Source organism: Drosophila busckii, chromosome 2R, assembly GCF_011750605.1.
Source record: "Drosophila busckii strain San Diego stock center, stock number 13000-0081.31 chromosome 2R, ASM1175060v1, whole genome shotgun sequence".
Taxonomy (NCBI): Eukaryota; Metazoa; Arthropoda; class Insecta; order Diptera; family Drosophilidae; genus Drosophila; species Drosophila busckii.
Genome location: NC_046605.1, coordinates 1412848 through 1438364, shown reverse-complemented (window position 1 = coordinate 1438364; position 25517 = coordinate 1412848). Strand labels below are relative to the sequence as shown.

At 37.1% G+C, this 25517-nt stretch overlaps 2 protein-coding genes across 5 annotated transcripts; one reads left to right on the top strand and one right to left on the bottom strand.

Annotated features, from left to right (window-relative positions):
• On the top strand, positions 1 to 25498 carry LOC108595270 (auxilin-related protein 1). 4 transcript variants are annotated; one of them, XM_033293175.1, is made up of 6 exons: positions 1 to 101; positions 1867 to 2297; positions 21901 to 22904; positions 22964 to 23373; positions 23434 to 23525; positions 25250 to 25498. In XM_033293175.1, the coding sequence occupies exons 2-6, from the start codon at positions 2148 to 2150 to the stop codon at positions 25373 to 25375; spliced, it is 1782 nt and encodes a 593-aa protein (XP_033149066.1). In that variant the 5' UTR covers positions 1 to 101; positions 1867 to 2147; the 3' UTR covers positions 25376 to 25498. The 4 variants fall into 4 exon arrangements, with proteins under 4 accessions (XP_033149066.1, XP_017835972.2, XP_033149067.1 ...); XM_017980483.2 differs by having other exon boundaries at positions 1771 to 2297; XM_033293176.1 differs by lacking the exon at positions 1 to 101 and adding an exon at positions 123 to 179.
• On the bottom strand, positions 14501 to 18841 carry LOC108595044 (phospholipase A1 VesT1.02). Its single transcript, XM_017980185.1, has 6 exons — positions 18547 to 18841; positions 15968 to 16067; positions 15750 to 15904; positions 15222 to 15695; positions 15007 to 15166; positions 14501 to 14939 (listed from the first exon to the last, which is right to left on the bottom strand). The coding sequence occupies exons 1-6, from the start codon at positions 18596 to 18598 to the stop codon at positions 14765 to 14767; spliced, it is 1116 nt and encodes a 371-aa protein (XP_017835674.1). The 5' UTR covers positions 18599 to 18841; the 3' UTR covers positions 14501 to 14764.
• Positions 25499 to 25517: the final 19 nt, after the last annotated feature.

The following is a 25517-nucleotide window of genomic DNA, read 5'->3' as shown; positions in this document are numbered from 1 at the left end:
AGCTGTATGTTGTGCAAGCAGCGCACGCGGCGTATACGTAACGTGCAACGTTCGCTTGTCGCGTTTTTCGCGCGCGCTCCACACACAAAAAGTCAATTAGTGTAAGCAGCTTTGTCAGCGCACAGCGTGACAATGTGCAAAGCTTTGCGTGTGCTACTGAAAATAATAAATTAAAAGCAGTAAATAAAACACACAAAAAATTTAATAAACCGCGTGCTGCGAAAAATAAACAAAGCTGCACTGGAATAACTTTTAAGCGTTATACGCTGTTTGCTAGCAAAACTGGAAATGCGTTGCACACACACAAACACACACATACATATGTACAGACGGTGAGAGCGACACGCAGCTTCCAGCATAGTTGCGTGGGAAATTTGCTGCTGCTGCGGCAGCATTCAACGTTCTGCGTTTGCCACCAACGCACGTGGCACAACGCGCTCAAGTAAAGTTCACGCGCACGTGTCTGTGTGTCTCTGCGTGTGTGTGTGTGCAATTTGTGTAAACTATAAGTCGCCGCCACGTCAAAACTAATAGCCTAGCATTGCAATCAGCAAGAATTTCTTTTTGCCAGCCCCCCAAGCCACGCAGCTTCTTTGCCAGTCAGCACTTTGTGATTTACTTTCGCTGTCTCGCTGTCTCTCTGTCTGTGTGTGCTTTCTAATTGAAATTAATGTGCGTGTCTCTGCCTTGTAATTCAATGTGAGCGCTCAAGTCACATGTACAAATTTAATGCCACCAAATAATGAAAGAGCACAAAAAAACGCAACAAAACAACTTTAGGCGCTAAATAGTTATTAAGTCAAATTTAAATGCATACAATATATTTGCTTAAATATATTTTATTACACTAATAATAGTTTTTGATATATATATGTGTGCTTACAAATTAAATTGACAAGTTGCTGCTGCTAATTTCATGCCTGCTGCAGCTTTAAAATATATTAAGTCAAATTAAAAAATATGTAAAAGCTAAAAACAAATTTTTCAAATTTTAGCATAACATTGAAGAGTAAATTGATAAGTTACTCCGCTTAAATTTAATTTTTTTTAATATTTATACCAACAAAGAGTTTGTTGCATTGGCTGCAGCAGCTTAAAAAAATATATTAGGTTAAATTAACAAAGATACAATTGTTCAAATATATTTGAAACAACTAAAAACAGTTCATAAAATTTTAATTTATTATAAAAAAGAAAATTGATAAGTAACTACGCATAAATTAAATTTTCTAAATATTTATACTAACAAAGAATTTGTTGCATTGGCTGCAGCAGCTAAAAAAATATATTTAGTTAAATTAACAAAATTGTATCTTGCTCATATATATTTAATGTAACTAAAAGCAGTGCTTAAAATTTTAATTCATCATTAAAAAAGTAAATTAATAAGTTACAGCGCTTAAATTTAATTTTTTACTATTTATACCAACAAAGAATTTAAGGCTTTGCCTGCAGCAGCAAAAATATAATTGTAAAAATATTTTAAAAATTAGTTTTACTTGATAATTTGCTTTTTTAGTTAATTTTATCCTTGTTGCTGCAGCTTAAAAATATTTATACTAACAAACAAACTGCTTCACTATTTTAAAAGTAAGTTTTACTTGCTAATTTGCTTTTTCGTTAAATGTTGTGCTGGTTGTGGCAGCTTGACTGCAATTTAAAGCAACAGCAACTCGAAATAAATACAAGTTTAGTTTTTAGTTTGTAGCTGTAATTAAAAACAACTGAGCTCAGTGCGGTTTTGCATTATGAAAATGAAATGAATTGTAGCTAACACACACACACATTTGCCTGAGGGACTTGCACACGCCCCAAGGGGGCGGCAATGCAATCAGCAAGTTGAAAATATTTTAGCATCATTTACAGCTGCTTTTAAGTGATTTGCAAAGTCATCAGCATGCGCAGAAAACGTAAAAACAAATGATATGCAAAGCAAGCAACAAAAAAAAAAAAATCATCATATGGACTGTCCTACTGCCTATAAAATGCATAACAATGTTTAGACGCTCAGTCGTTTGACGAGTGCCCACTGTACAGTGCCAATTGCAGAAACAAAAACAAAATATATAAGAATATCAATTTAAATTTGTGTATTAACCAGCAAAGCAATAATTCAACACTCGCCAGCCAACGCTGCAAACCCAGCCATGCCCTTTGGACGCAAATCACCGCTGGAGGCGCTGGCCCTGCCTGGCGTTATGCTTGCCTATAAGTACAGTCAGTTCCGGCAGCGTAGACGCGAGGCGGCCAGTCGACGTGTCACGGAGCGGGAGCTGTCGGCGCTGCATCATAAAATTGTAAGTAAAACAAATGCATAAAAGCAAAAGTAGTAAAGCAACGTAAATAAAAAAAAATACATAAAATAGCAAATACTAAATAAAATAAAACTTTATACTTTAAAACGAAAATTTCCAAGGAATTTAGTAGCAACTGAAACTTAGGACTTTAACAAATAAAAATAACTTTAACTTAAATTCTAAGTAAGTAAAGTAAAACAAATTAATTAAAACAAAAGTAGTGAAGCAACATATATAAAAGAAATTAAAATAATGCATAATACGAAATAAAATAAAATTGAAAGTGAAGTTTATTAGTTGAAAATATAAATTTCCAAGGATTAGTAGCAACTGAAACTTACGAAATAAATTAAAATTTAAAGTAAAGCTTATAAATTTCCAAAGAATTTAGTTTCAGCTGTCCAAAGACTTCAACAACAAAATATATTTTATCTTAAATTATGAGCCAGTTCTTACTTTATCTTACTTATCTTAAATTCTAAGTAAGTAAAGTAAAACAAATGCATAAAAGCAAAAGTAGTAAGCAACGTAAATAAGAAAAATAAAAATAATACATAATACAAAATAAGAATAAATTTAAAGTAAAGTTTATTACTTGAAAACATAAATTTATAGTGCCAACTTAAAAATTAAAATTGAAGAAACAAATTAGTACTGAAGAATAGCTTCAATAGGTCCTTTTATAAGGTTATGTAATAATATCGAGGAAAAAAGCTGTAAATTATTTAAAAATTTTATTTTGAGAGAAAAATATACAAATAATTAATAATCATTTTTTTTTGAGTCTTATTTTTTTTAATCAAAAATAATGATTATAGTCTAAGTTTTATGAAATTGAAAATAATAATTACGTTTGAAAAATATCTTAAAAATTGGAAAATAATCATTACCGTGTAGTTTTTATAATATAACTTATAATGATTACCGTGCCAGAAAAAAATTAAAATAATTCATTATACAAAATAATATAAAATTTAAAGTAAATTACATAAATTTACAAAGAATTTAGTTACAACTTTAACAAATTAAGCAACCTTAACTTAAATTGTTATATAGCACTTACCTTTTCGCTCAGTGTAGTGCGCCTTTTTATGCTCGGCACATAAAACGCGCAATAAAACATGTGGCCCGTTGCTTTTATCAAAACCTGGCTGGCATCATTAGCCAGTAACAGTAACAACAACAACGTAACGTTTTTTAAGTGGCTACAAAAATGTCGGCGCAGCTTTTGTCCTTTGACATTTTAAAGTGTGCGGCTTCCTGTTTTGTTTTGTTGTCTATTACTTCAAAGTCTGCAAATAGTTATAAAACTAAAAAAGTGTATTGTCCAAGGTGTGGCTTAGTAGCACTCACATGTCTAAATAGCCTCCAAAAAATAACGACTATAAGTTGTAAGATATATTACTAGCGCATGTGTGCTAGTGTCTGTATGTGTGTGTGTGTGTGTGTGTGTACATGTGTGAAGTTATTTGCATTTGAAAGGTTGGCACATAAAATACGAGCTCAGTGTAATTCTACACAAGTTGGGGCAGCTCTAAGGGGAGCACAAATGTCACAAACATTTTTAGTGTGCAAAATTTATTGAGTTAGATTAAAGCCATAAACGTTAGGGGATGTAAATATTTACAAGCATTATTACATTTTGTGTGCTAAAAGTTTATGCCTATGAACTTTGAAGTGCAGAACAAGGCAGCTCAGTTTAAAGAAATGAAATTGTCATGGATTCAGCTATAAACATATAGACATATGGACATATAGACATTATTATGCATATATGTATATATATTAAGCAACGCTCTTGCTGTTCAATAGTTTTGTTCATTAAATTGCCTTTAGTTTGAAGCCAATAATAAAAGTTATCAAAACTAGCTGTGACTTGTTATCAACAAGGCAATTCATAAACTTTTTTACAAGCGCTCAAAGCATATGCAAGAAATGCGCTAAAGCCCAAGCAAAACACAAACAATTCGCGTTGCTTATTTGCATGCCAACAACAACAACAACAACAACAACAGCAGCAACAACAACAACAACGCAAAGTGAAAAGCAAAATGTACAACGCGACACTGCAAAAATGCTAAGCTCACTTGAGATTTTACGAGACTTGTTTGAAATTTATGAGTTTCTCAGCTACACACACACACACACACACACATTTGTGCGCTTATATAAGAGCACGCTGGGCAATTGCAAATGCTAAAACATTCGCTTTAAAAAGCAAAACAACAAAACGCGTTGAGCTTGCTCGCTGTTTAGCATAAAATCTGACGCGTGACTGTAATTTCTTTACACGACCTTGAACACAATTACACACACACACACACATGCACACACACAAAAATGCTTTTATGCCACATTAAAAAATTAAAATGCTTTTACAATAATATATACAACGCGCAACTTCAAATTGCCTTTTTATAGCTTGTCAACAATTAGGCTAATGCCCGCCTGTTCAGCCAAAGGAATCCCCAATGAGTGCCCAAAACAAAAAAAAAATGTAGTAGTTTATGTGTTAGGCAGCAATTGCAGCATAGCGGCTACTACTATAAAGCTGCGCTTGGTTTGCCACCTGGCAGCCATTTTAATTAGCTGATGAAGTTGCAAATGGCCTGTCCGAGCAATGAGCTCATTATAAACGTTGCCAGCTGCAAGTTTTTAAAGCAGTTTAAAGTTCGCTAGCATGCGAGCTAGTTAAATGAAGAATAGTTTGCTTGAATTGCTTTAAATGTTAATCTTAGACACACGATAAATATGCTTAAAAATTACACAAAAGTTGCTTAACATTCTACAGTAAAATAAATTTATATAAGCAGCTACATTTTAAAAATAGTTATGAATTCCATGCTGAAAAATATTATTAATATTTAAAATAAATATATTGAGCACTCTGCATAAAAATTAAAAAATATATATAATATTTATATTAAACCTAAAGTTAGTTCATATATATATATAGCATATATATAATATTCAACAGTAAAATAATTTTATATAAGTAGCAAAACAAATGTGTGTATTTTGAATTGTTAATTAAAGATATGTGCGAGCGCTCAAAATTTATTTTAGATTTTTTTTCGAATTTTTTGTGCGCGTTAATTGGTTTATTACGCTTTGGGGCGGATTGCTGCAAAAAATAGCAGAACATATAGCAAAGAACATATATGCCAAATTTGATTGCTCTAGCTCTTCTGGTTGCTGAGTTCTTGGCGCTCATACAGACGCACGAACATAGCTAAAACGACTTAGTTTGTCTTGCTACATGCTTTATATGCTTTACACAAATTTTTATTTTATTAATGTTTAATTAAATATGTGGAGCACTCTTCATAAAAAAATATATATTTCTATTAAACCTTAAGGTAGTTCACATGCAATATTTTTTAAAAATTAATTTGGCAATTTATATGGCTGGCAAAATAATAGCACACGTGGCTTAGCTGCAAAACATTGCGTATACGTCATGCTGCTGCGCCTACGCCTGTTTGGCCGTTACGTATACGCACGTGTATTTCCCCAAGCGCTGCTGCTGCTGCTGCCGCTAGCTGACTGATAGTCTGTCTAATTATGTGATACATAAGATATGCATGCGAACGCAAAATTTTTGGTTAACTGTCGCGATATGTTATTAATGTAAACTGGCATAAATTATGACGCATACGCCTAGCGCGCCCGCCCAGGCCATTAATTGTTGATTAGCGACCACGACTAGCTGACAGACTTACTCACTGTATGTTTAAAAGCAAAATGTTGTAAAATAACAAGCCAAACGAACTGTATTTTATGTTAACAAGTCGCGTGACTTGGCAACATAAAAGAAAAAAACAGACACACAGCTAAGGCAAATAAATGCCCCAATGAAATTTATAATTTACTTGCGCGCCCGGAAGTACAACTGCAAAATGTCCAAGCTGTATAAAATATATAGTATGTATAGTGTGCTTACCTTCAGTTTGCCTTGATTGCAATTACAAGCAGAATCGGTTGACATGGCAGCAAACATGATTATTAGCTGCGGCTTGCAGTGCAGACGCTTTCAGCGCTTGCCAATAAATGACCACACACAATTTGACTTGGCAGCAGAGCAAAAACTAACGCTTAGTCATAGCATGCCAAAAAAAAAAAATGGAAATGAAAATGCTTGGCAACGTTTTGTGGTCAGAGAGGCTCAATAGTTAGACAGGCATATAAATCACACTAAGCGTTTGCAAATAATTTCATTTTTAGTGCCATGTACTCTCGTCTATGCATTTGTGGTGTCCAGGGTGTTGTTTAGTCAGCTGCTGCAGCGTTCAAATAAATCATTAAAAATCACACATTAATCACCAGTCAGCAGCAGAGCAGCAGTCAAATGACCGTTAAACACGTTGCCGCGCCCTGCAGCGGATATCCGCTTGGGCGGCCATTGCTTTTGTTTTCAACTGACGCGCCAAGTGCTTGAACTTTTGTGTCGCACGCAATGTGGCGAAAGCGCTCACAAACAAACATTATTTTAAATGCTTAGGCACTAAAAGAAATTTTTAGATAGAAATACAAAATTCAATAGAGCTAAAGTTGAAACAAACAAAGCTTAAGGGCTAAGCTTGAATTCTGCTCTGTTTGATTAACGGCAGCGTAGATCGTAGACTCGTTGAACAAACAATTAAGAGACGCTCTGCAACAAAGTATAGAAAACTATTAAATTTACTTACAATACTTGAAGTTTTCATTCAGATAGAAATACAAAATTCAATAGAGCTGGCGCTGAAATTAGAAAGAAACGAGCTGCTTGATAGCTGAGCTGAGCTTTGAGGCTTTAAGTTTAAGTCTACTCTGTTTGATAGATGGCATGATCGGCGGGCACAATTCAAATTACTTACAATACTTGAAGTTGAAAATAGTTTCAAAAGAAATAACCGAAAATTTTTAAAAAATCATTTTCTTGTCATTATTAATGCGATGTATCAAAAGTATAAAAATCAATCAAATTTACCTACAATACTTGAAGTTTTCATTGAATTCTTATTTAGATAAAAATACAAAATTCAATAGAGCTGGCGCAAAAATTAAAAACAAATGCGCTGCTGTTAGCTGAGCTGAGTTTAAAGGCTTTAAATTGAAGTCTGCTCTGCTTGATTGACAGCATGATCGGCGGGCAGGATATACAAACAAATAATAAACAAAGTATAGAACACAATGAAATTTACTTACAATACTTGAAGTGTTCATTAAAAATAGTAGCAAAAAAAATGCCAGAAAATTCTAAAAAAAAATTTCATTATTAATGCGACTACGTCGGCAAGGGCTTGAAACAATTGGACGTCGATGATGATATCCTGCTTGGTTAAATTCCGCAAACGGCATCCCTATGTTGTTAGGCTAAATTTAATTACATAATTGTGATGTTATAGTAAGCTTTTGTTGTACTGGTTCTTCATTTAATAAAAAAAAAAATGATTAATGCGATAAATGAAAATTTCATAAATTTCAACGCAGCATAAGAAATCTGCATCAATTCGTTCTTTAAGGTTGGATTTACACAATAAGTTTAGCGAACTATTAGTGGATATATGCCTCACCTCGTAGTAAAATTGTTTAAGCTGATTGGCCTACTTGTCAACTTATAAAATAGATTATAAAATAGATATTAAAATATTAAGCATACGCTGCGAGTTTTCACAGCTAAAAAATGTCAGCACGCTGTTAATGACTGAGCTGCTTTGCTTGAGCTAAGCACACCTAACAGCTTCAATTTCAGCGCTTATTATGCATGACTAATTTCTTGCAGTGCAGTTTTAAACTCTGTTTGCTGACAGCAGCCAAAGTTGCTTTGTCGTCTGCGTGCGCTTCCGTCTCTTCAGTGGCATTACCCCTTTGCGTTGGCCTGACCCTGCAATTAGAGTGCATTAAACTTTACTGTTTTACGCATTGGGTTCAAGTTGGCATTTGGCGTTGCCTTTGTTGTTGCCATGGCTATATAAATGCATGCATATATTATACGCTGCAATCAGCTACTGTAGCTCACGTGTGCAACGTGTCTGTTGTGCGCAAAAACAAAATAGAAGAGAAGAAAGCAAGGGGTTGGCCTCATTGCCAACGCTGCCTTTGCTGTGGGCGCGGCAATGCATTAGCGCAGCTCACGCGATGTCTGCGCTATAATAGCGCATATATGTGGAGCACATACGTGTTCGCTTATGATTGTCGTTGTTGTTTTGCTTTGTTGAAGCAGTCGGAGCATTTACTTTAATTGCATTGATTGGAGCGTTTAGTGTGGGACCTTTCCAAATTGCGCTGAGCGCTTGTTCTTGAAACAGTAGTGTGAATAATCTAATAACTTTCAATTTACATGCAGCGTAAAAATCGATAACAAAATCACTGACCAAATGCTAACTTTTGTTATAAAACAAAAACCACAGCGGCAGCAAAGTTTGCAGTGACAAAAGTTTGCAAGTTGAGCGCCAGAGCTAAGCTGCAAGATAAGGGAACAAAAAAAATATAAAACAATACAGCAGGCGCATAAATTTAACAATGCATGGAAATGGCAAACGCAGCAAAAAACGGCAAAAAATATATAACATATATGTGTAGCTATAGTACAGGCACAAAAATGTGGAAACGCATGCGTTCTGCTCAAGGACACATTTCAATTATATTTATTGTCTTTTTGGCAAACAGCAATGACAATTGTTTTAAATGGACGCGCGCGCAAACAGAAAATAAAAAAAACGCCTACGCATAAAAGTAGGCAATGCTTTTTGCAGCTGCGCTCATTTAAAAGCCATTAGTGTATGTAGTTGTGTGTGTGTGAACTTGTTGAAATTTACTTGAAATGGCAGCGCCGCGCATTCAGCCTTGCCGCATGCCTCAACACGCCGCCAAAAGCGCACGCCAGACTGCAAATGCACAAAAAGTCTGAGTGCAGCTTTTAGCTAAGTTAACTAGTATATCACATTTCCCTAACTGCCCCACCCATGCGCTAACTATTCAAACCAAACTGGCGTTGCAATGCCAATTTACACTTTACACATTTTATCGCTGCTAACACACGTATGTGTATGTGTTAAAAGCCATAATTACGCCTGATGAGCGAGCTATTTAGACGTGTTTATGTGTGTGCAGCTTTGTTGTTGTTGCTTGTTGGCAAATTTGACACTTTTGTCAGCTCAATTTCTATAGTTTGCACTTTAGTCGCTGCTCCATGTGTGTTCGTGTTTATTGTGTGCGGCTCATTGTCAGCATCCGCTTGTTGTATGGCTGCCACAAGTTTTGTAATTAGCCAGCGTGTGCCTATTGATAAACAGCCAGACAATGTGAAAGCGAAAGCGAAAGCGTTGCACAGTGGTTAGAATACAAGTCAAAGCAGTAGCTAACAATTAGCAACAAAGCAAAATAGTTTAACAGATAAGCTGTTAAATTTGTATAAGCATTGAATGTTTAAATTATAAAAGCATAAGCTGTTAGTTCAAAAGACAAGCTGTTAAATTGGAATACAAATTTAATGCTTAAATTTTGTATATAATGAAAATCTATAAAAATATATAAAAAAATTTTTTTTTATTTATTATAATAATTTTGATGTTTGACATAATAAATAGAAGCTCAATTTATTTTTAATCTTATGTTAGTCTCTGGTTGAGCTCTCGGGCATTTATTAATCTTATGTGAAATCTTTCTTTTCAAAAGGAAGGTTTAATTATGTACTAATAACTAAGTATAGTTGGGAATATATATAACAAACCAATAGAAATATAATAATTGAAAAGAAGTAATTTTTATCTTTTTTTTTTTTTTTTTTAAAGAAATTATAACAAGGATATGTGCACTGTTACCTGATTGGGCAACTTAAATAAATCAGAAATAATAACAAAAGCATAATTATGAACAAACATAATACATATAAACTATATATAAATTGGGGATAACTACTTTTATTTTTAGTATTGCATAATCGTTATCAACAGTTTACAAACATAATTTAATGCTTAGCTAGCCAATTTAGCAATGCTTTTAATTAATAATTATTTAAGCGCTACAATTTATGGTCTTTGCCATATGTTTGATGCATAAAATGTCCAGCAAGCTGTTATTGATTTTTACTTGACACTGCTGCTGTTTACTTAATGTACACTGTGCACGCTGTTTAATGAAACGGGCATCTCAGTCGCAGGACACTGCAGTACTACAGCTTTGAAAAGCCTACACGTATGTGTTTGGTTTTATGGTTTTTAATTGGTTTTTAATGTGTGCAAACAATTGGAACGCGCAGACACGCGCAGCTCTCACGCTCTCTCTATACAACTGTCTATATATGACATTTTAGTTGGCCTGCTGCACGCTTTAATGAACATGTTCTATTTGCTAGACGCTATAACAAAATAGTATAGAAAATATTGCAGGCAGCCCGACTGACATGAAAAGCATATTAAATGCAATAAATTCAGTTAGCGACATATATAGAGGACACATTGACGTGCTGACACGTAAATGTTGCTGCTTCAGCTGCTGCTGCTGTTGCTGCTTCTGTTGTTATAAATGCAATTTTCATGACATTGTTGCGCCCGCAAGTATGCAACAAATAAATACACACATGCATAGACAGCAGCTAAGCTAATGGAATTGTCTGCTCGACTATTATGCTGGCTTTATCAAAAGCAGCGCAGCTGCGCGCTAAACAATAAACTATATGCCAACAATAACTGTATACTCAAAAGCAATAGACATGCAATTGTTATAAGAATTTAGTTTAAATTGCAAGGCAAGACTGCCTGGAAGGTTGACTTAATTAACAGCACAGCTGTGTGTTAACAGTGCGCGCTATAATTGCTTGTACAGTAAACAGTTTGCATTTATTTTTGACAGTGTATAGCTTCTGTTTAGCGTAGCATGTAAGCGGCACATAAAAGCAAAAGCAGCTATAACCTTATCGATTTAATTAACTTTTCTCATTTTTCGGAATCGAATTTAAACTTGAGTAGCTTGGCTGCTTGTCAAATGTTGAATGACTGACTGATGCACTGACTGACTGACTGTTTGAGTACATGCAAGCGCCATGTAGTAAGCTGTAGGTGTCAAAATGCCTGACACACTTACATTGGGTCGCTCACAGTGAGCGCAAATTATATTAAATTTCATGAGAATTGTGCCATAAATAAGTTAACAACATCAATCAAACAGTAGCGCACAGAAAATGAGTACAGGCTCTAAAGTGGCAGCTCGATCTGCCAGCTCATTAGCAGTAGCAGCCCTACCACCCACACACACACACACACACACACATGACTCAGCGTATGCTATGTGTGCTACCCTCTACTGTTTTCTCTACGCTCAGCACGTGTCTGCGCCTTGTTTATGTGTCATTGTCATGTGCGACGCGCTGTTGGCTGTTGGGAGTGCTTCGCTATCGATAATCATAAGCACAACTCACACTTAATTGTGCTACTTAACGTTCCAATGGACATTGTCGCATATAATTGTTAAGCTAGCTAACGACGCTAGTTAGCTTGCACTTGATTTCTCAATTCAACAAATTGTGTGTGCGTTTCGTTTATAAATAGCTTACAATTTACATTTACTTTCAGCTCAATCAAAGCTCAAGCTTTTAGTCATTTCTTTTTATCAGCTTGTACTTGTACCTTCGTCACAGTTGGTTTTGGCCACTCATAGGCTACTCTAGGCGTGACTCATGGCAGCCGTAAACGCACCAAAAAGTAATTTAATTCAGTTTGCCAAAAAAATAATCAAGCTACAACAAAAAACAAGAAAAATAGTAACTATGACATGCAAAGCGCTTACGCTTTTTTTTTGGCTTTGCACAATGACGCAACGGGAAACCTTAGCAAAACGGCAGCATGGTCAGTTGTATATAAAATATTAAGTATACGCCCCTGAGCGTGGCCAGCAAAAATATTTGTTCAGAACGTAACAAGCTGGCAGCGGCAAATATATAAAGGAAATCGCAAGAAAACAAATTGTTTATGTTTGTAGAGTTAGACACAGTGAGCACTTGATAGCAGCGACGATTTAATTAAAGAATCGTTTGAAATAATTTACTTTTCCGATATAGTGTATAGTGTATATCTTACAATATTATTTATTACCTTATAGAGTAGTTTTTACTGTATATTTCGTACGTATAAATAATTACCAGCGCAATTAAAAACAAATTAATAAATAATGCGCAAGCAAGCGAAGTCTGCACTTAAATGGCAACAAATTGCTTATTAGCCTACACCGAACGCTTTCAAATGCAGCTGCTTATAATTATGGGGCAGGCGCAAAAAAAAGAGGAGAAATTAAAACTACGAGGCGGCAGGATGTGCGCCATAATGTGCAATGAGCTGCGGCGACCAACGATTTACAAACTCGAGCGCCTAAAGAGCGGAAGTACTGTATATGCAGCTAGCTCTGTGTATGTGTGTGTGCGTTGCATTATTAATGAGTCCTTTTGGCTTTCTGCTACGTTGTGGATTTGCAAACATCGAACGTTGGCAAGTTGCAAGTGGCAGCTTTACTGCAACAACAGTTAGTTTCAGTTTTGGGCAAACATAATCCATTACTTTTAAGGGTTGGAGGCAAGGCTCTCTATGATTTGTGCACTTTGCACTCAGGTAAAGTTCACTAGGTCATGAAGATGCCAAACTCAATAAATTTATATTTTATATGCGCACACACAAGCAGCAGCAGCAGCAGCCGCCGCAGCAGCTATAAAAATGCTGATGAACGATGTAAATAAACTTGAAAATCGATAAGCAATGCTGAAAAGCAACAAATAAACATAATTTAACAATTTTCCAAGGCTGTAGAGATACTTACAAACATACTTACGCTACTAACGTTACATTGAATGAAAATTATGCTTCGCCTTTCTTTTTACTTCCAAGTCTCACTTTCACCTAAAAGCTTTTGCGTTTATAGCTTACCAAGAATATATTAATTAAAAATCATATACAATCTTATGCGTAGCCTCTCATATACTTATGTATGCAGTTAGCTTCCATTAAATCAGCTTAATCTTGTATACTTTACCTTAAGTAATGTTAAATAAAAGTTAAAGAGTTTAAGCTTCATCGCTCTATGCACTTCTCACATAGTTAGTTTGCTTTTAATTGGCTTACGCAAGCAGTGCTGCCAAAATATGCTAAGCAAAAATTGCTAGAAAAAGTTGCTAAAAATTATATAAAAATTGCTTTAAAAAAAATGCTAAATCAATTTATTGGTTTAACTAGTCTGCGACCTTTTTTTGTTTTGTCTTATCAAATGGGTTCTTATATTTAGCTGGCTGCATTTAATTGGTTCTCATATTTTAATATCAAAAGTGTAGCAAGCAAGAAAAAGAAAGCAAGAGCAGTGTGTGCTCAGCTGTTTATCTGCTTTTACACATGCGCACATACAAAACTCAAAGAGGCCGCCAATGTAGTTAAAGGCAGCGCCGCCATCTTGGTTTTACTCTCTCAGAAGTTAAAGCGCTCTGAGCGAATTAAACTATGCAAGGAAGCAGCGCAGCCGACTTTGGCGAGCAAGACAAAGATAGCAAGAGCTGCATGAGCATAGCTGCTTATCTGCTTTCACAAATGCGCCAAAGAGGCCGCCAATGTAATTAAAGGCAGTGCCGCCATCTTGGTTTTACTCTCTCAGAAGTCAAAGCGCAGTGAGCGAATTAAAGTATGCAAGGAAGCAGCGCAGTCGACTTTGGCAAGCAAGAAAGACAGAGATCTCAGCTGCTTATCTGCTTTTACACATGCGCACATAAAAATGTGTAGAAGGCCGCCAATCAGTGCTGCCAGAATGTCCGAAGCCAAGAATATAGCTAAAAATGATGTAAAAAATGTCAGAAAAAATGCTAAATTAATAAATATGGTTTAACTACATCGCGAACAATTTTTTTGCTTACCAAATGTGTACATTTACCGATTTGAAGACCGAAAAAAGGTAGGTGAGCAACTGATTGTGAGTTAACTACAAGTTCCGATGTCTGTTTAATCGTAATTTGTGCAATCAATTTCAAAAAGGTATAAAAAAAGTCAAAATTGCATACTTTTTTAAAAGAGTTGCTAAATTTGCTAAAGAAAAATTAAAAATTCTATATGTGACTAATAGCATTTAAAAAAATAAAAGTTGCAACTTAATTGCTCAACTGGCAGCACCGTACACAACTTAAGCGCCTGGCAAGTAGCTAAGCGCACATTACAATGCCCAAATGTCTAGTTGGTTATATAAAAAGATACTCACACTGCCATTAAAGTCTTTATATTCATTTTGAAAAAAAAAAGTACGAGACAGCAATAACGCAGCTTACGTGCTAACAATACTTATCAGACAGATCACAAGAAAAACGTTGCCCTTACGCAAACTAAATACACACTTACAACTACTTACAACACACACACAGAGACAGACAGACAGACAGACAGAGGACGAGTGTGCGTCAAAATCACGCAGCTTACATAAATCTCAGGGCGGCAGGGCCGACTGTGTGGGAGTTGAGCATGTCATCACGTCAATGCGATGTTGTCGATATTGTTGCTTAGCGCATTGTTGTCCTCTCGCTCTCGAGTAGCATTCGCTGCTGGCGTTTTTTGAAATATAGGCAGCTGTGGCATGGACGTTGATATATAGCGACCAAACGGCTTGGCATCGTTGGTCTCCAGATAGAACTTGCCGCGCAGTCTGTGCAGCAAAAAGATGAAAAGCAACTCAATAATTTGTATGCACTTTGGGGAGTTTATCGATTTACCTCGGATCAGCGCCATAGCCCATATAGGCGCCATTGCTGCTGCCGCCGTCACGACAAATGCCAAACAGCTCTGACGGCTCACAGCGCTCACTCGGAAATGCCAATGGCTGTCGTATGCTCTCCACAAAATATTCCCAAGCGCGCTGATGACTGCAGCCAACTGGAAGCGAAGCATATTAAGCGCAAGTGTTGAAGAGTTTTGTAGCTTGACTTACTTAAAACGCCCAGCCAGCGATTGTTGGCAAACTCCTGACGCACACAGCCCGGCTGCAGTGGTCTGCCGCCATTGGGATAGAAGTCCGCATGACCCATGGCCGTGGGATTACCCAGTATGCCGCCATCTGTATGTATAACATCCACGAATCTGGCATCACTAGCGCTCAGCTGTCGATTGGAGCTGTTGCCCTCGAAGAGCGGCAGTGCAGGATCCAGCGCGGTAATGCGACTCAGCTTAATGCCCCACTCCTGCAGCTGCTTGCCAGCAAAACCGGCCACCTCGGCGCCCAGGCTGAAGCCAATGAGATGCACATGCTTCAAGGGATAGCCGCTGCGCAGCAGAAAGCGCACAAAGCGCGCCAAATAACGCGCCGTGATGGGCAAATTCTCCACGGCACTGGCGTACCAAGGCACAGTCACCATTGCGCTCCAGTCGATGAGCACTACATTAAAGTTGCCACGCCGCAGAAAGGCTGCAAGTGTGTGTGTGTGAGTGTGAGTGAATGCCGTTGACAGCGTCTACTCACCATCTTTTAGTTGTTGACTGCTCTGCTGTGCGCCCGTGGCGGACTCGGAGAAGCCGTGCAGATAGATAGCCAGCGGGTAATTGAAATTGAAATTGCTGCGCGCCAAGCGCGTGGCACTCTCCACCTGCAGCAGCTGCGGCGTCTGGCGATTCTTGCTACATAAATATGGCGCTATAAATATGCAGTTCAGTCTGCTGGGAGCTGCTGCTGCTGCTTACCTGGTGTACAGCAGAAATTTGATATCGTCGCGCTCGTTGATGCCACAGCAGCTGGAGCAGCTGCCCCTAGGCGCAGCGCTGTAGAATATTGGCGAGCCAGCTGTGCAAAAAAATTTAGTTTTTAATTAAGCAATTATTTGTGCATTCAAAACAATCACTAACTAGCTAATAAGCTGCTAAATAAAAAGCGTGTGAAGCTACATTAACTTGGCTTAAAGGCAAGCGCTCAAGCGCACAATTGCCGTGAACTTGGCAACAAGCAGCAGCAACAACAAAAGCTGCCTAACAACAACTAACAACAGCACGTGACGCAGTTAATGTGATTTGCTTTAAGCTATGCACATGTCTATATTTTGTACTCGCTGTTATAAAAAAATTATTTATTTAGGCACACATATTTATTTAATAATTGTTCATTGTTTGTCTAGAGACTTGCAAAATTGATAGCAGCTATAGAGTAAAGCTAAATTATTTTCGATTCATGCTTAATTGTTGCTTGCCATATTTGCAATTATTAAAGATTATAGAAACGTGCAATTTTAATTTTAGATTTCAATAGACTTTGCTGTATTATTTTCGTTTGTATCTAATATTTGTTTAATATGTCTATTTATAGTATAGTTAAATTATTTTTAATTATAGAATCATGAAATTTATTAATGGTTTTATTAATAATTTCATATAATATAATTCTATAGACTTTGTATTATAAGCAAGACATTGAATTATATTTATTTATATAACTGTTGGCTTAAAGTTAAAACTTAAGCTTCAGGGAAAGCAGCCTTAGCTACTGGGGCTTTCGGCTAGGAATGTGAATTATAATTTCAACTTCGTTTATTTTATTTAGCTATATAATTTGTGTAATGTATTACTCAATAAAATATAAGCAAAGACTTGGCGCAGCTTTTATATAATAAGTATACGTAAGCAAAAAGTTTATATACTATTTATACAAAAAAAAAGAAATATTACTTTATGATAATAAATCTAACGATGCATAGTTATTTAATTATTTATTTTCTAAGCGTATATATTTATAATATAATTTTTTATTGTTTGTATTGCTTAATAAATGAATTCTGAGTAGATATTTTTATATTGCATTAAATTACTGATTAGTTATTTATATAAATTGTGTGTGCGCACTATAATTTCTTTTAATGTTAATATATATGTGTATTAAAGACTTAGTACAACTTTTATATAAAATCTAATATATTTCACTATTTATAAAGATATATTACTTGATAGCAATAAATCTACATATGCATAGTGCGTTCGTCTTAATAATGTAAAGCTTACTACATAAATCTCTTTTATGCTTCAGCAAGCTTATAAAAGCCTCAAACCAGTTTACTTTGTAACAAGCGTTGGGGGGGCGCGGCACTAGGTCAGCCCAGCACAATGTCAATATCGGGCGCCGCTGTCTGTCTGTCTGACTGTCTGGCTGTCAGCTGTTTTTCTTTCGCTAATTTCTGTAGCTTTATCACATATTTTGTTTTGCTACCGTTTGGTTTTGTTTTGATTTTAATCGGCGCGCAATCTGAATTGACCTTGGTCAAGGCGAAAAGTGTATAAAGCACAAACATTTGGCATATGCAGATCTAGTTATACACACATATAGTTCAGACATAATTATTTTATGTAAATTTATGAACAGCAGCACGGAAGAGAAGTTTGTGCTTGTTCATGTTTGTTGCTTTTGCGTCACGCTGTGCATTTTTTGTTTTATTTTTATTTTTTCTTTATTAACGCGTACGCTTTTTTTAATTTGTTGTTGCTGTTTGTGCGCTCATTAACAGACCGCCACTGCCTATATATATTATTGTTATTGTTAACGTCGTTGTAAAATTGTGAATAATCACTTGGCCGCTTGACAGATTTGTATCTGAACTTCGTGCTTCTTGATATGATTCTTAACTGGTTAGCATTGAAGTTGGCGTTAAGTGTATTAAGTGCCATAATGGCTTAAAGCAAAGAATTGTTTAGAGCAGTAGGCTAAGAGTTATGCTAATTAAGGCTTTTGTTCTAGCCAAAAACGAGATGACATTAAAATTTAAGTGTGCTTCTTGTTTTTTGGGTGATTTTTTTTCGTTAGTTAATGTGTCAGTTTGCTATTAAAAGCTTTAATGGATTTCATGAATTTTTAATTGCTGTATAAAACTAAATTCCAAAGCTTAGAACTTGCAGCTGAATTTAGTATTATTATTATATATTTAAACTGAACACCCCTACTCGAACTATGTGTATTTGATTTTACATTACACCTTGGCTTGCCTTCAAATGTTGCCCATTGTACATCAATCGACTATTTGCGACCTTCTTGCATGCCTCAGTAAATGGCTAAGTAAGCCAGTCAAGCAGCAAATGTCAACAATTGGCCAAACGACAAGTACAACAATCTTATCTACAACAAACTTGCGTATGTGTGTGTGTGTTTTTTAGTATTTACAAGCTACAACACCTTGAACTTATGCGTCTATGAATTGATATGAAATGTAAGCACAAAGAACGTCATAGTCTAAAACAGTTAACAGCTGCTAATCAAGCGTGCAAATAGCCAAGTTATGACTTACCCAGCATTAGCGTAAACACATTGCAGAGCGTAGAAGCCGTTGGCAAAGTCATTGCAAGCCAAATATAATATACAATATATAATATTTACATATACAACAGGCGCTAACTATAGACGGGGCCAATACAATTCATACGTTCAATGAACCAAAATTATTACACTTTTTTGCATTAGACGCTTCCGCATCACACACACACACACACTAAAACACGCACAGCGACACGTTAAAATATTTAGCCGTACACTTTTAGCACGCTCTGTTCTGTTCGCGCTACGTTAACGAACTGAACGCATTGAGTGCTGCCTAGAAGCTGCTGAGCTACAAGCTTTCAAGCTGCTGATAAACAAAAGACTGAGGCAACGAACTTGGCGCGTCAGCTACGCACTCAAGCCTATGCCAAAACATTTAGATAAGCCCATCAACACCCCCACAACATTGCCAAAAGTAATTTAATTCAATTTATAGCTAGTATACATTTTCGATTTGAATTTGCAATTTTAATTTCCTGCTTGTCGCACGCTTGTCACACTCGCTTGGCATACAAGATGAGCATAGAGTACAAAGATCACGCCAGGTGGGCCCTAGGCATGTAAAGAATCGTTTTATTATGGGCAACAAAGTTCAGCGCGCCCACTCAGCGAACTGCAATTTATTTGACAGCGCACTTAATGTTGGGCTTGCAGTTTTCTTATGCTGAACTCGTAGTGCAGTTAAGAAATAGTGTAAAACAACTGGGATTGTTGTTAATGCTTGTCACGTTGAAGTCGCTGAATTTAGAAGCTTATCAATGTTTAATTTAATGTATTTAATCGGGAAACGTAAATAATAGTATGAACATAAAAAATGTTACTGCTAGAATTAACAAATAATTCACACTTTGAACACTTTTATTTTATTTTATACAGCAATATTTAGTAATTTAATTAATGCAAAATAATTTATTTTGAAAAGTTATAGCTGTTATGATGACTCTTTAAACTGATTCGATTATTCTATTAAATTCTTAAGTTAAGTTTTTTGTTTTATTTGCAAAATTTTAAAGAGCTTTGATTTAATTTTAATATAAATTGCTATCTCTTTATTTATTAATTACAAATAATATAAATGTCTGCACATATCTCATATGTATTTTAATTTGCTATTCAAAATTATAATTGTTTTGCTCGCTTTATTCACTGATTTGTTATTGAAGTAAAAACTTATATTGTTCATAAAATTTCTTTGTTATTCTCTTTCTATATGAAATTCAGCTGACTCACCCTAGACCGTTATATTTATATTTATATCTATATTAATAAAAATAACTCCAACTGGCTTACCTTGACCGATTGCTGACTTTTGCTGCTCTCGAACTCAACAGCTGCTGGCTGAGATTAAAAACCTTTCGTTGACCGCAACAGCAACAAAAAAAAAATAAAATAATAATTATTTAAAGCCAGTTCTGACCATCCTCAACAAGCCTGAACGCCTTCGCTGCGGATTTCGCTGCGGGCTTCATTAGTAAGGTGTCGAGTTGAAGTTTATTGTTTCAGGCTGCATTAATCATGTTTCAAATAAAAACTTTTTGCACGCAGATTGCGGGCGTCTTCGCTTGAGTTCATTGGGTGCTGTGATTTATGGAAACTCTCTCGCCGTTTGCAGTCAGGGTCAATGCAGTTTGGCTTTTGTAAATTTGTTTTGACAGCGCACTGAGCTACAATGCGGTCTGGCATTCATGCTTGTGGCTTGGCTTATTGATTAAGCTGCTGCCTATATTTATGGCTAATTATGGCCAATTGCAATTGCAAGCTATTCTATTGCCAATTACGCGCTTGAAGGCAGCGCGCATAAATCAACACGTGCTCTGGCCTTGAAAGCCGCCAAGTGCAAGGGCAAATAAAAGTGAATTCTAGCCAAGGCAAAACTTGTTCAACAACTTGAAGTTGCAACTTCTTGCACGACTTCCTTACACCTTGAACTGCTACCTGTGAAGCCATTCAGGGTACATTGGCTTGGGCTATAATGCACTCTTTTATGGCTTTTTTAAGCTCTGATAACTGTAGCTCAACAAAAGCCCAAACAAAAGCAAAACAATAAACTGCCGTCTCATAAAATTAATGACAAAATGACTCTGACAATTCTTAACAGATTAAGTACTATGCTATTTATAAATAATAAACTGGCCTGAGGTCGCACTCCCACGCAGACAGACAAAAAAATGCATGAATAAAAGATAGGCAAGACGAAAGTAGGCACAAATACTCTAACTATATAAATATAATACTCTAACTATATATATATTATAATAAACTCTTTGGCGCCAGCAAAATATTTCAGCTGCTTAAACAAATTTGCATATCATAATAAAAACAGTTAGCCAATGCGCAGTTTGATATGCAAAAATTGTATTGCCAACAAATTTATAACGTATTTGATTTTACGAGCATGTCAAATGTTTGCCTTGCCAATTAACAGCAGTTTGACATATTTTTACAGTTAGCTGCGTTTATTATTAAATTTACCAAGTTGCTTAGAGTTATTTTGTTTATGCACACAAAGCAATTTAAAATAACAAAATTTAACAATAGCATCGACTGAATTAAAAGCAATCTACTATTGGTTGTTGTCTTGAGTAATTTAGTGAGGTGCGTGTGATTGCTAATGTTGATCACACTGCGATTTTAAATCACATTTAATTGTTTAAAAATGTTTTTAATAAAAGCACCTTTTTCAAAATTATGTGCAGCAGCTATTCAATATTTTCTATAGTTTATTATTAAATTTATCAAGTTTCTTAGATTTCTTTTTTTATGCACATAAAGCAATATAACAATAAGGTCGAATCTAAAGCAATTTCTCCACTACAGGTCATTATCTTGGCTAAATTAGTCAGGGGCATGTATTTGCTAATGTTGATCACACTGCGGTTTAAATCAAATTTAATTGCTTAAAAATATTTTTAATAAAAGCAAATTTTTTAAAATTATGTGCCGAAGCTATTCAATATTTTCTATAGTTCATTTTTTTAGATTTATTTTGTTTATGCACACAAAGCAATTTAACAATAACGTCGACTGAATCCAAAGCAATTTCCCTACTACAGGTTAAGAAGTTAGTCGGGTGCGTGTATTTGCTAAAGATGATCATACTGCGGATTTTAATCAAATTTAATTGTCTTAAAATGTTTTTCATTAAAGCAAATTTTTTAAAATTGTGTGCAGATGCTATTCAATATTTTCTATATATTTTTTGTAATTTTTTTTAGCAGCCCTTAAAATAGACAGCAAAATTTCTATGCAAATTATTTCATTGCGTATCGTTAGGCGCAGATTATATTTGTATTAAAAAATGTAAAAAATGAACTTTTTATTGCAGGACAAGCTGCTGAGCAAACTGGAGGAGGAGAGCGAACCAGATCCGCCAACTTCTCAAGAAGACGAATGCGTCATCTGCATCAATGCACGCGCCACCATGCAGACCTCGCCCTGTGGCCATCGCGTCGTCTGCCGTCGCTGCTTTGTCAAGACCATACAGAGCGCTGTAGCGCAACGTCTGCTGCCGCTGCGCTGCGTCATCTGTCGCGCGCGCGTCAATAGGCTGACCTCGTCGTCGGGCAGCTGGCGCATACAGGAGTCGGCCAGCAGCTACTCCATGGGTGCCAAAAGCTGGAGCTCAGCGAGCGTGCGCGCCGGCGGCGTCGTAGCCTCCGCTAGCTCCTACTCCATGAACGATGCGCACAGCGAGCATCATGCATTCCAGCAGCCAACGCTGCGTCGCGCAGCAGCAGGCGCCAGACATCCCTATCAGTCGGATAGCTTGTACTCAATGAGCTCCACCGGCTCGGTGGGCTCCACTTTGAGCGGCTATTCGCACTACTCCAAGACGTCTTCCATAACCAGCAGTGGCGCCTGCTCGCCAGCCTCGCCAGCTGCCGCAGCGGACAGAGTGCGCAGCAATCATCTAGCGCCGCCTATGTCGCAGCATCAGCAGCAGCAGCAGCAGCTGCATTCTCCATCGGGCTCTGGCAGCAGCAGCGTTGGCTCATTGTCGCCGCGTGAGCCGCTGGCGCAGCACTCACATCATCATGGCGGCTGCCCCAGCGGCTGCTCCGGTGCAGTGCCACGCAAGCCGCTGCATACGCTCAGCCAAACAGCCTCTGCCTCATCCTGCAGCTCAAGCAGCAGCAGCAGCAGTGGCGGCGGCAGCGGCAGCGGCGCAATGACGCCTCTTCCAATGCCCACGCACACTTATCCAGGCAGGCGGCATATCAAGAGTCGACTGCTGGATCTGCAAAATCGACTGCCACCCATCAAGGAGTTTCGCAGTCCTGCCAAAGTGCCACATCCCTCACCCGTGCACGTGAGCAATCCACGTTTTCGGTAAGCAGGCAGCAACAAGTGTAAGCTTAATTAATTTAAATAATTTAAATGCCTTGCAGCTATGCCTCGTATACGAAGAGCAGCGGTCATGAGCTGGCGCCACTGCTGCGTGAGTCCGCCTCGCCGCCGCCGCCGCGTCGTCCGAGTCCGATGAACATACAGCTAAGCTGCAGCGCTTTGGCGCCGCCGCCGCTCAAAGCTGGTGGTGCCAAGATTGTGCCGCTGACCAGCAAGCATGCATTGCCCAAGAATGCCTACGTTATGCCCAAGGATAAGAAGCCAGCTGGCGCAGCTGCGTCCAGCTCCAGCGCAGGCAAATTGCCCAGCAGCGTTAATAACAAAAGCAGCGCTGCTGCTCCTGTTGCTGCCAATGCAGCTGGCAAACCACATTCCAGCGCTTCCAGTCGCAGTTTTCCGCTCTTCGCTAGCAGCAGCAGCAGCAACAATAACAACAACAACAACAACAATAGTGAGTTGCATCTTGATACGCTGATTGTCGCCAATTAATTGAATTTTATTAATAATACAGAGGAAAAGGCCGACAACAAGAAAAACGAAAGTGTTGAGCGCAAAAAGAAGGATGAAAAACTCAAGCTGAAAGCTGAAAAGGAAGCCAGAAAGGTGACGTATATATAGCCTATATATAGGCGTGTCGGGGGGAGGCTGTTGGCTGACCCCCCCTTGCGCTTTGTTTGTAATTGGCCTCGTTTGCTTCCGTTGTCGCTGCAAAGTTTTTCATTAAACCTCAGCAGCGTCTTTTGTACCCACGGGCGCATAACTTTTACAACTACAACCCAACCCCCACTACCCCTCACTAGCAACCCTCGCAGTCTTTTCACTTGCTGCGCACAAAAAGTTGCTCATAATGTTCGCTACTTTTTGCATTTGATGCACTTTTTATGCTTTCTATTTATTGCATGTTTAACAACAAGCCTCAGCTTATGAAACGCTCAACCAACTAAGGTATACACTTTTGCTATCAAGCAATGCAGCTGCCACTTAATAGCTTACATTTTAAATTATCTGCTTTTCGGCTGCTGAACTTCGATGTGATATATATTCTTTTGATTATAACATATAACACTAATGATAATAGATTGACTGCAAGTAAATATGTTGAAATTATTTATTATTCTTACTCTGCACTGCTTGTTCAATCGTCAATAGTCCATGCACAACTGACCTGAGTGTAGCCTCGACTGCTGGATTACCTGCTAGCCACCCACACACACTTGTTATCCAGTCCACGAGAGAACAGCGTCAGCGTTGCTCTTGCCTTTCGCTCGTACGCGCGCTATCGCTCTTTGAGTTGCTGCAGCTGAGCGCGAGCATCAGCAGATTGTTGCTGAGAGAGCGCACGTTACGATTATAGGTGGGGATGAGAGGTAAACTGTCAGCAGGGTGGGAAATATCAATTGTCTAGTATGAGAAATTTACCCAAAGAGAGTGCCAGGCCCGTATAACGTTAATGATTACTGAATGATCTTTTCAAAGAGTCGTGTTGCTTCTCACCATCTAAAATTAAACATAACCATGAGACCGATACTAAGCAAATACCGCGAGGGAAAGTTGAGAAGAACTCTGAATAGAGACTTAAACAACAGGTTAACCCCGATAAACCTGAATTTCCATTATGGGAATTTCATCATTAGAATTTTAATATTTAAACAATGTTATAATAATAATGTGCGATTTAAGTATTCAAAGCGTTAAATGTTCATATCTACAAATATGAATTATATATCTATCTATCATATCTACAAATATGAATAACTTAATTGTTCATTTGTAGAATAGTTTGATAAACATCAGACTTATAGTATTGTAAAATAATTCCAACTTTATACCAAAGACTTATAAATGGAAAACAACATTATTGCATTTTCATAAAAGTAGTTGAGTAATAAATATAGAACAGAAAATGTGGTCATTTGACAATTATAGGTTATAATTATAGATAGGTTATAGTTATAGATCCGATTTCATGATTATAATTAAAAGACGTGCAATACATTAGTTAATTCCTGGCTGAGCTAAGACTAACTTCATGTGATAAACGAAAATGTTCACAAGCGTTACTACCGCTTATGAACTAAGTAAAGTACATAGTTTAAATAAAAGTATATTTTAATTGAAATCATTCTAATTGAGTAATCCAATACTCTCACCCGTTCTATTAAAAAGTGTATTCCCTAGTTGGTTGTCGCTTAGTTGCAATTCGCTTGCTTATTAAAACAATTTTTAATGCACCCCTTATATACTAAATTCTCATTATGGCATGGGATGGCCTAATGTTGTAAAGTTTTATAAGTACGACTATAACAAAGTTCTGTATGTAATTATAGGAGGAGAAACGCCTGGCCAAGGAGGAGGAGCGCCTGGCCAAGCTGCATGCCAAGGAGGAAAAGAAACGTGGCAAGAAGGAGGCCAAGGAGCTGTTATTGGCTAACGATGGCAACAATAAGAAGTAAACTTAGTTATACTGCAAGACGGTTTAAATCTTTTAATAACTAAGCGACGGCATATGTATTATAAACAAAAGCATATAGTTCACATATTCACACACACATACCAACCAACAAACAAACAGAACACATGACGAGCTTGTTTTTT

Bases quoted from the DNA above. Each gene is read 5' to 3' on its own strand.
- LOC108595270 (XM_033293175.1), top strand. From the start codon at position 2,148: ATGCCCTTTGGACGCAAATCACCGCTGGAGGCGCTGGCCCTGCCTGGC. The intron at 2,298-21,900 runs GTAAGTAAAACA...TTTTTATTGCAG, and splicing joins CGGCGCTGCATCATAAAATT to GACAAGCTGCTGAGCAAACT. The intron at 23,374-23,433 runs GTGAGTTGCATC...TTAATAATACAG, and splicing joins CAACAACAACAACAACAATA to AGGAAAAGGCCGACAACAAG.
- LOC108595044 (XM_017980185.1), bottom strand. From the start codon at position 18,598: ATGACTTTGCCAACGGCTTCTACGCTCTGCAATGTGTTTACGCTAATG. The intron at 15,905-15,967 runs GTAAGCAGCAGC...ATATTTATGTAG, and splicing joins AAATTTCTGCTGTACACCAG to CAAGAATCGCCAGACGCCGC. The intron at 15,696-15,749 runs GTGAGTAGACGC...ACACACTTGCAG, and splicing joins CAGTCAACAACTAAAAGATG to CCTTTCTGCGGCGTGGCAAC.